General features: G+C 39.3%; 1 protein-coding gene across 32 annotated transcripts in view; it reads left to right on the top strand.

Moving 5' to 3' along the window:
* The first annotated feature begins 976 nt into the window (after positions 1-976).
* The window catches only part of LOC140378084 (regulating synaptic membrane exocytosis protein 1-like), a 99,331-nt gene continuing 90,356 nt past the window's right edge, over positions 977-9,951 (top strand). For all 32 annotated transcript variants that reach the window (XM_072463749.1, XM_072463724.1, XM_072463736.1 and 29 more), the window contains exon 1: positions 977-1,349. In XM_072463749.1, the coding sequence (XP_072319850.1) occupies positions 1,180-1,349 (170 nt within the window). In that variant the 5' untranslated portion in view covers positions 977-1,179. The remainder of the gene's footprint in view (positions 1,350-9,951) is intronic.

Raw genomic sequence — 9,951 nt, 5'->3', positions numbered from 1 at the left:
TACTAGACCAGGACTAAACCGAGACTATAACAAGACCAAACCAAGTCCACATCAGGACTACAGTGGGCTCAAATCAGAACCAACCAATTACACTTTTAAACCAATAATTTGACAGAACGTTGCTGTCCATGGTTCTGAAATCGATGTACTGTTTCAAATGGCAAGCATAGGACTATCTTAACTACAGTTAAACGTTCATAACATCTTTTTGTAAATTTAGATTTTTTTCAATGGAATAATAAGAACAAAGAATCGTATATAAATCTTAAAAATGCACCAATCGAATCATTTTTTATCAGTCCAACGAACATTTCGACTCTTAACTCAATTGAAAAAAGTAATCTACTCAATGTAGACATTTTATCAATGTTACCATTTATTTTATCTTTTTTTTTTGAGGGATTTCTGTGTCATTTGTACGATTCAACGCATTACATTTTCCATGTATTAACGCAGTGTTGCATTATTAGCGTTTTTGATTTAATGGTGTATTATAAACTCAAAGTAAACAGCCTGTTCAGGTCCACACACTTCTTTTCTAAGCAGCAACGATCAATATTCAGAAAGTGCGTCTCGGTGACTTGTTCCTCCAAGTTTTCCCGTCGAGCCCAACACGCGCCAGACACGAGGGGCGCCAGGGTTAAACATGTGATGCTGATGCGAGGACCCCATTCTCAAATGAGTAAGCTCGCCTCCGCAAGAAAGGAGGAGAGCGAGGACCGCACTCCCATTGACTGAGCGAGGAGAGAGAGGACACGGGGAGACGCGGGGCTCCGCCTATCGACTGCCGCGCCACATCCATCCGCCGCGAGTCCCGTACGACGCGGAGGGAGCCAGCGCGCGCACAGCCGACTAAACCGGGGGGGACCATCATCGCGCATCTACAGGCATGGGCTCCCCGTGATTGCTCCCGGCGGTGGAGGGACGAGGAGGGCCAGCGGGGGGTGGGGGGGGGGGACCGACACCGACTCCGACACCGACCGAGAACCCAGAGAGAGGACAAACTCAAGCACATCCGCGGGCGCTGGTTTCTGCCTTGAGCGGCGCGCGCTGCTCGGCTGAGATGTCGTGAGGTGTGGCTGCTCGCGCGTCTCCGGGATCCTGTCAGCCGAAACGACACGCCGAGGAGGAGGAGCCGGTGGTGGTGGTGGTGGTGGAGGAGGGGTCGTGGTGGAGAAGATGTCCGCCTCGGTGGGGCCCCAAGCAGGCGGCCCTCGCCCACCCACCGCGCCGCCATCCATGCAGGATTTGCCGGACCTCAGCCACCTCACCGAGGAGGAGAGGAAGATCATTATGGGTGTGATGGCTCGGCAGAAGGAGGAGGAGGAGAAAGAACAAGCCATGCTAAAGTAAGTGTTGTCTTTTCCCCGTTAACTTCATCGATCCAAGTCTGTTAAGGCAGAGCTGCCAATTACAACCAACAGGAGCTAATGCCTTTGTAGTGACTGAGCCCTCACACCCATCGGCGTCTGATTCATTTTCTCTGCTCTGCCATCACGGTGAGCGTCAGTGTTGAGATGTAGCCTTCCAATCACGGCGCCGCTATAGCTATACAGGCCCATAATGATTGATTAGAAACACTATTGGCCTTGAAACTGATGCCGATCGATCATTAAATGAAGATGAATCCCTGCCACCGCCCGTGGTGTTGACCCTAAACCGGGTCAACCGTGTGTTACAGGTGCAACAGGGGGGGTTTCTGTCTTTGGGTACGGGGTGTGACAGTGTATGTAGCTCTATGAATCACTTTACACATACTTACAATGGAGTCAAAACTGCACTCGTAGCTGTTACACAAGTCAAGCCGGAGCTCAGGGTGGAGTACAGCCCGGTGGAGGTTTCCGTGTTCCCCCCTTCTCTCGTGTGTGTGTGTAGGTGTGTGTGTGTGTAGGTGGTTGTGTGTGTGTGTGTCTGTGTGTGTCTGTGGGGGAAAGCAATGGTCTGAGCTACAATGACATTAAGGTCCACACAGGCCCCTGCTGAGCACCACTGAGTGGGGTTGTTAGGCCGACAGACACTGATAGAGGTGGTGTTGGAGCAGATCTTCTTGGCGCTGTGGTCGAGATGGGGTGTGGTTGGAAATATTAGCTGGCCAGAAGCTGAAGTTCAAGGGGGGAAACGTTATGTGATGTACAGTAGCTTCTGTGCCGTCGCTGTGGCTAAAACGAGGCGGGATGAGCGAGAACTGAAATGCTGTGACAGGCTGCATATGGCCGGTGGTGAGGCTGGACAGATGTGCAGTGTTAGTGGTGTAGTGGCCTGACATTTTAAGTCTCAGCTACAAAGTCTTTATGAAGAGGGACATGTGGCTCAGGGTATGAAATGTCAATAGGCTATTTTGCCGTAATCGAGTTCCACCGCAAACAATGAAGACAGTTGTGGTCTATTTTACCCGATGGCCGTGGTTCCAGTTATGATTTTCTTCTATCCAGGGCTATAACATGCTATAGCTTCACTAGCATGGATCACTGCAAAATGACTGTTAGAATCACAGAGACAGTGATGTTAAATAGTGGCAGCCTGAAGACAAAATAGGTGCCTTATATATGCCTTATTTTGAAAATCTGTTTCTTACACAACATAAAAGACATACTTGCGATAACTAAACCTTCAAACTTCACAATACATCCTTTGAATAAGTGATATATAAGGAATATTAGTAATAATTTCTATTGTCTATGGTTTTATGTCAAATGCACCATATTTTCTTATTCTGTATGAACCACTGCAATTTTAGTTGGGGCAATCATCAAATTGCACAGGCTGCAATTATTTACATAACAAATTTGTACCTGTTGTTTTTAGCAGCACTACACCTACAGGGCAAGCAATTTTAATGAGGTTGCAATTCAACATTTGACATCCCTTTAGTTTAGTTCCCGGTCTGGTTTAGACCTCTACATGTTCTGTAATTCATGAGGCTTGTATTCGTTTACTGGTTCACATTACAGACTTCTCCCAAATGTTAAAACTCCTGTTGTTTAGAACATAATCCTACTTTTTAAACATAAATCACAAATAATACCTCAATCACATTTCCCCCTGAAGTCGCCGTGTGTTGTCAAAAGTTTCAATACTCCAACCCAGATTAACCAATGCTAAAACAAATCCAAAAAGATTAATTTGGTTTTCTTTAAAATTGAGCCGTTTTCTTAGTACCAAAATCGAGTTTTAAATGTTCGCTGAGTGCAGTGATTTACTTGCTGTTTTTTGTATCATGTTGGACTCAAAATATCAAGGCTTAGGACACAAAACAGTGTTTACAGTTGTTCAAAGCGCATTTGTTAATAAAGTTTTAGCCTGTAACAGCGACACATATTTAAAAGACGTTAAATGGCGTTGTAACACCAAAATTTCCCCATGTGTGGACATTATAGTCTTATCTTATCTTATCTATTATCAATATATAGTAGCATTAGCTGTAGCTCACTCACACACACAGCATTACACGTACATAGGCCCATGTTTCAAGCGCTAAAAGCACATAATGCCCACCCAACATCGCTCCATCGTAGTTCTGGTGCTAATGGCTGTTTGGATTTCCTGGCTGCGGCCGGAGGGAGAGCCGGGCACAAGCTGGCCCCTGGAGGGGAAGTGATGTATTTAATGTTCCATGAGGCTCAGCTCAGGTTCACTCAATAATGGCTTCATCATCGGGCTAATCATTGATGGGCCGAGTGTGTGGACTGGACACCGAGAGAGGACCGGGGTTTTTAAAGAGGATTATGCAAATAGAAGGGAGCAGCGGTCGGAGAGCAGCGCTAGAATCTGACATGTTTACTATGAAGCATTGTGGAGGATTATTATGCAAGATGCTGAATGGAGATGAGGAGAGTTAGCGCGCTGTGGCGATTGTATACGCGTTCAGATACTGTCTCGGTGCATTGTGGGTAGTACGAGAGAGGATTTGTTTTAGACGGACTGAGAGAGCGTGACTAAAAACAATATCGGCCCCTGCTTATCAATACACTTAGCATTGCAGTAAGACTTTTTGTGATGTATGGCTCATTGCTGCAGTTTGACGAATGGAGGTCTATTAAAGCGAAAGGGACGTCACAATATCAATATTTAGTGTCACGATTATCGAGAAGAAACACCACGATTTCACGATTGTTTGCAAGTATTGAAATAGCGAAATTTAACTGCGAATTACTTTTCCATTAGGATGTGACCAGCTCAACGTTACGAATGCAAATGTGTGATGTAAATAGTGCCACATAAAAAGCATTATGCATTTGGCTGTACTTTTATGTGCAGATTGAATTGCAACAACTTAATTTTGCTGCAAAAGTAGTCACAGTTAATATTTTTGAATCTTGACCTCCCTATCATTGCATGGAAAGTTTCAATAATAACATGCATCCTTCTATTGTTGGTTATGTTGTTTATAATAATTAAACTAAATTAAATCACTGCAAAAGAGCTTATTAAAAAGTTTAAACTGATGGTCTTTTAGTCGGCTAATTTTTGTATTAGTCGACTGATTATTTTATTTCGATCTAACATGTCAAACCCAGTACCACCTAAGAAAATATTTAGCCCTCCGAGAATCACCAGATGTAAACCAGGTCTAAAACAGGACTATTCTGAGTCTAAGCTGTGGCTAAAAGATGTAAAACTGGACAATTGTTCTAGTCCTAAACAAGGACAAACCCAAAAGAGGACAAAATATGGATGAAGTTGACTTTTTCTTCCACAAATGTATGAACTGCAGAGGAATTGTGTACACGCACTGCAGTTTGAGAACCACTGATTTAGCCTGTACTTTGTGGGGCAGAAACAGAAACATGAATCTGCCTTTTTTCTTTTTTTTTAGATACACCATTTTTTGCGCTTTTCTGTATAAATGGTGCTGTTTGGGTCAGATGATACTGGCACTGAAATGTTTTTGCCAAATGCTTCGACCAGTTTCACGTCACTGTCCCCTTTAGTTGACTAATCAATTAGTAAATAGGGCGTGTCTTAAGTCGACCAAGAATTTCTTCGTCGACCACAGCCCTACTTCTGCTTGAATGTTTCCAACAAAGGTGTAGTTGTGATATTTCAGCGCGTTTCTTGGTCATTTTACTGTTCTTTCACATTTGTCTGACTGATTTAGCTAGTTTTATTGGATTTCACACACATTTAGACAGTAAGATGTCCACTAATTAATACAAAATGAAGATTTCTTGAATACGTTTTAAAGTTTATCCTTTGTCACCCAAGTGTCAGCCACAGCCTTGGCTCCTGCCGTCTCACTTATTGGAGCCACTGATGCAGTAAAAGTACAATTTGGGAAAAGGTTAGCAAAGACAACTTAAGTAAGAAATTATAAACAATGAGCTTTATTTGCAAAATTCTGGTCTTAAATCTTGTATACATCTGTTGTTTTTTGTGTTGTGTCTGCTTTTTTCAAATTAATACATATAAATTATTTCAATAAGCATTTACATAAGCATGTGATATTGCAATATTCATTTGTTGGCTGGTTCTCTAATATTAAGAATACATAAACATCTTTACATTAGTCCTGTCACGATAACATATTTAGAAGAATATTGTTTCATACAGGCTATAAGCCACAGACATTTTAACCCTAAAGCACAAATGCTGTGGTTTTATTTATTTAACCTTTATTTAACCAGGTGAGAATCGGCATGTGTCCTGGGCCAAAGTGAAAAAGTATCAACACACACAAATCATAAAAACATTTACACATTGAACAGAGACATTTAATAAAAATCGATCAGAATCTACATTTAAAAGCGCAGACAATTTTTGTAGGATTTTCACTCTTTATTAAAATAAATGAGGGCGAGACCAGTTCACGCAATTTCAATTCCAAATGACTGGAGTTCCAAGCTGTGGTAGCAGCATAAGAGAAGGCGAGACAAAAAAAACTAACTGTCACTGCTTGGGCAATAAAAAGTACATACGATAAATATTGACCCCTTAAAATGATTGTTTATTCCGTCATCTATTGAAGTCGATACAACTATAGACTATTGAAAATGTGCTGGTGAAATCTGTAAATTCATGTCTGAAGCAGAATCATGTGAACCCTGCTCACCTACAGCAGCTGTGAGCTTTCCCTCCTGAAGGAACATGTTGTACTGAGTCTGAGTGCATGTTGTGGTTCTTCCTGGTCAGCACAGTCCATTCTGTGGCCTGGGACCCAAGCAGTTGCTGGAGATAAGATTCTGGTGATATGGACTGTCTCTGTCACAGGTTTAACACCAAAGAAATACTCACACACTGGTTTCGCTAAACACCACCAGATCTATGTGTGACATTTAAACATGGCAAGTTTATTACTGTACTCAAGGTTATTACTGTACTCACTTACAGTAGTCTTATCTACTGGAGACAAACGCATGGATAAGTCTCTCATAGTCTGGTTTAGACACTATACTTTTAATCTTGGCAATGTAAAAGGTGCATTTTGTCACACAATTTCAAGAGACGAGAAATATTTGGTGTAGCAACTGGTTTTCAGACTCGTATTTCAATTTTTTTGACTGTGATTATCCAAAAGTACAATCTGCAAAAGTTAGGGCTGCTCATGAATCCATTTTTATCCGAACACACTGCAAAATGTCTGTTTTCACAATAGAAATGTTTCGTGCCAAATTTCAGAACAAGCTGATGTAAATTTGTTTACATTTAATACTAGGAATATCACAATATAGCATTTTGGTGTTGGAAAAAACAAACATAAATATCACATTTTAACAATTATTTACGACTACTAAGACCAGCAACTACAAAATCTTTCATTGTTAAATGTTATTATTCCTCAAGTTTGTGATGAGTTTTACTTAATCAAATTTTCTGAATGACAATATGGCCAGATTAATACAAGTTATTTACAATTAGGTCTATTTTGTAACTATAAATTGATTTAACAAGACTGAAATAGTAATGGAAGCAATTTTTCTTTTGTTTTTCCGATTATATTGTCACCTGAGTAATCAAAATCCACAATATAATTTTCTAATTCTCATTTCAGTTCAATGCATAATCATAACCCAATCATCCTGACTGACGTCTATTTCAGGGAGACATGGGTCACATTTTCCGAGCAATTTAGATTGAGAGATATTGGAACTTGAAACTAGACCCTTGATTTTATTTTGCATGTTTAATAAAGCAAGTTCACAGATTCAGTTAACATATTCTTTAGTTAATTGATTACTGAAATTATTCTGGCCAAAATATAACTTTAAGAACTGAACAAAACAAAAAAGAAAATGGTGAGAATTTTGGCAGCTAAAATAAGTACCTGCTGTTTAATCTCATCTCCAAAAAGTAAACACACTTTTATTTTATCTGGCGGCTTATGGAACGTTGACTTTACTTTATGATTCAGAAAGTTTAATTACATAAAGCTGGTCTCGTCTTCTTTTAGAGAATTGGACTGAAAAAACAAGAATGATTTACCAGTTGTTTGGTCGGCAATTGAGAATAATTGTAAAACTGAGATGCTTTTTGTCACAATAATTCATTAAATAAGTCATTCCTTTTGAATATATTGTGTTTAAAGGTTGTAAACAGTGTAAATTAGCATGTGTAGTGGTTTTCCTATCATCAAACTCAGCATAAATGAGCAAATGCCCCATCTCCACGTGAATTTGTTGTGCTAATGCCTCTTTCTGATCTAAAGTAAGACACCTTGGTCAAATTGGCTTCTGGTCAGTCCATACAAAGTCGATAGCTGAGCCGTTACTTAATGATTCTGGGCACTAACGAACACTGTCTATGCCTAATACATTATAGACTCTTTCCATTGACACGCTAAACCTCAATTGACTTCCTAATCCAGAGCCAGGTAGTGCAGAAGAGCTGAGCAAGTGGAACTATGCCTGACGCCAAAGGGGACAAAAGAACACAGAGTCACACTTTGTTAATTGTATCTATTAATTTATTATTTATTTGTTAACATTTTAAATACACAATAAAACAAATTAGAACACAACACCACACACATAATACAAACTAAGACCTCATTAAAGCCATGTGTCCTATTCTTATCGTTTTCAAACAGTGGCTGGTACTGAAGAAACAGTTGAATTATCTGAACTCTTAAACCTCCATTTCAGTTTAAAAAAATGCCTCTTTAACTCTCTCTCTTTCTAACCATCTTTTCTCCTGCTTAGAATCTTCACCTCGCTGTCTTCGATAGAGTGGTTTGTAGCTTTAAGATGAAGATGCACGGCGCTCTGGGGTTCTGAACTTGCATGTCTTCTGTGCTGATAGAGCCTCTTGTGAAGTGGCTGTTTAGTCTCTCAACAACTTTCTTCACTGCATCGGATAGAATCAACTACATTGCTCTGTTTTTGTGTTGACATCTCGTCCTTTTGGTGAACCAGTTTTTGCCTAAAAATTCTTTGCAATTTTTGTTCCGAGACATAAGGTGTAGAGACACCATTTCTTCTTGGTTCTTTTTCGATGTTGTCCTGCTTTTTGGTTCTCTTCAAACTTCGTGAAGAGCGCATTCTGGACGTGTTTTTCCTCTTTCCTCTTGCCCTCTGAGCTGGTGGGCACTTCTTGCGCCCTGTGTTGAAATGTTCTGATCACTCCAGGCTTGGGTGGTGGGTGGTTAGAGCCAAAGAGCAGGTACTGAGTAAACTAGTGGCTATTATGTTAAAATAATCTGATTTTTGGAGTTATCAGATTATTGAAACGTCATGTAAACAGTTCCATCTGATGTGAGTTAACTAGATTTCTTTTCTCACTGTGTAGGCGGAAAATTATGTAAAAAAATAAAAAATTGAAAGTGTTATTTTTAAATCATTGTACTTTGCCTTCTAAATACATAAATCACTCTAAAAACAATTTATTAACTGACAAGTGAAGTGTTTTTATGATCAGAGTTCTTTTCTGATTGTTCTCGTTATCGTTTTTTTTGCCGATCATGTAAGACAGCTCTAGTTCATTTCAAGCAGGGAACTCCCCTCCACATCCACATTTTAACTTTTAATCAGATTTCACAGTTTGCAGGGGACACAGCTAGCCTAATCTGCGCACAAGTATTATTTGCTGATTAACGTCCGATAAAAATACTTTAAAATTAAAATATCAAGTATAAGGCCATTAACTGAGTAATTTTGATGTATTTCTGAGGGATGGTAACTAAAATGTTCCACAATATGTAATCAAACTTATCCACCTCCATGAAGCAGCATATTTTTTGTTGTATTTTTAAATTTAGTGCCGTATTGTAGAACATTTAAAACCATACAATAAAGACATATGCAAACTTTATGTTTCCAAAATAAAAGATAAAGACAGAAAATTGAAATTATAATGAAAATGTGTTGATTTGAAACAAATATGGTCATCTGCAACAATGTTTAACTTCCATGGTAAGTGTGAGGCCTGGGAGCGGATGTCAATTAAATATGGCTCTATAAAGCTCTGTGGATTTAAGAAAAATAGGATTATAACATATTACTGATTTTATTATTATTTGTTATTACAGCTTGGAGGGATATGGTTAGCAACTGATAACGTAATAACGGCTAATAATAACCATTCATTGTGGCAATGGAATAACTGGCCAATAATGTAATTATCTGGTTAGGCAGGAAAGAAGTTAAATGATTAATGATTGTGCTTGAATTGGTTCTAATAACTTAAGATAAGATATTCCTTTATTGTCCACACATGGGGAAATTTCATAATTACACATCCATTGAGCAAACGGAATAAACCCACAAAAAAAAAAATGCTATTTATAAGAAATACAGTCAGTTTATATTACCTTTTTGGCTGCAGTTATTGTAATATCAAAGAAAGTTTTCCTTGTTAGGCCATTAATGCAATAACCTGACAATAACTAACTTATTACAGTATTTATGGTATTGGCTCACCACAGTTAATACGTTATTGGCCGGTTATCACATTATCAGTTGCTACAAAATGTAATGCATTTACAAATCTAGTCTGTTCACCTTGTGGGAGCTTTTGAGC

The sequence above is a fragment of the Eucyclogobius newberryi genome, unplaced genomic scaffold, assembly GCF_026437365.1.
Source record: "Eucyclogobius newberryi isolate DKJ021-1_F unplaced genomic scaffold, fEucNew1.0.hap1 SCAF_4, whole genome shotgun sequence".
Taxonomy (NCBI): Eukaryota; Metazoa; Chordata; class Actinopteri; order Gobiiformes; family Gobiidae; genus Eucyclogobius; species Eucyclogobius newberryi.
Note: the sequence above shows the minus strand (reverse complement) of the source record. Positions and strands in the feature narration are given on the sequence as shown.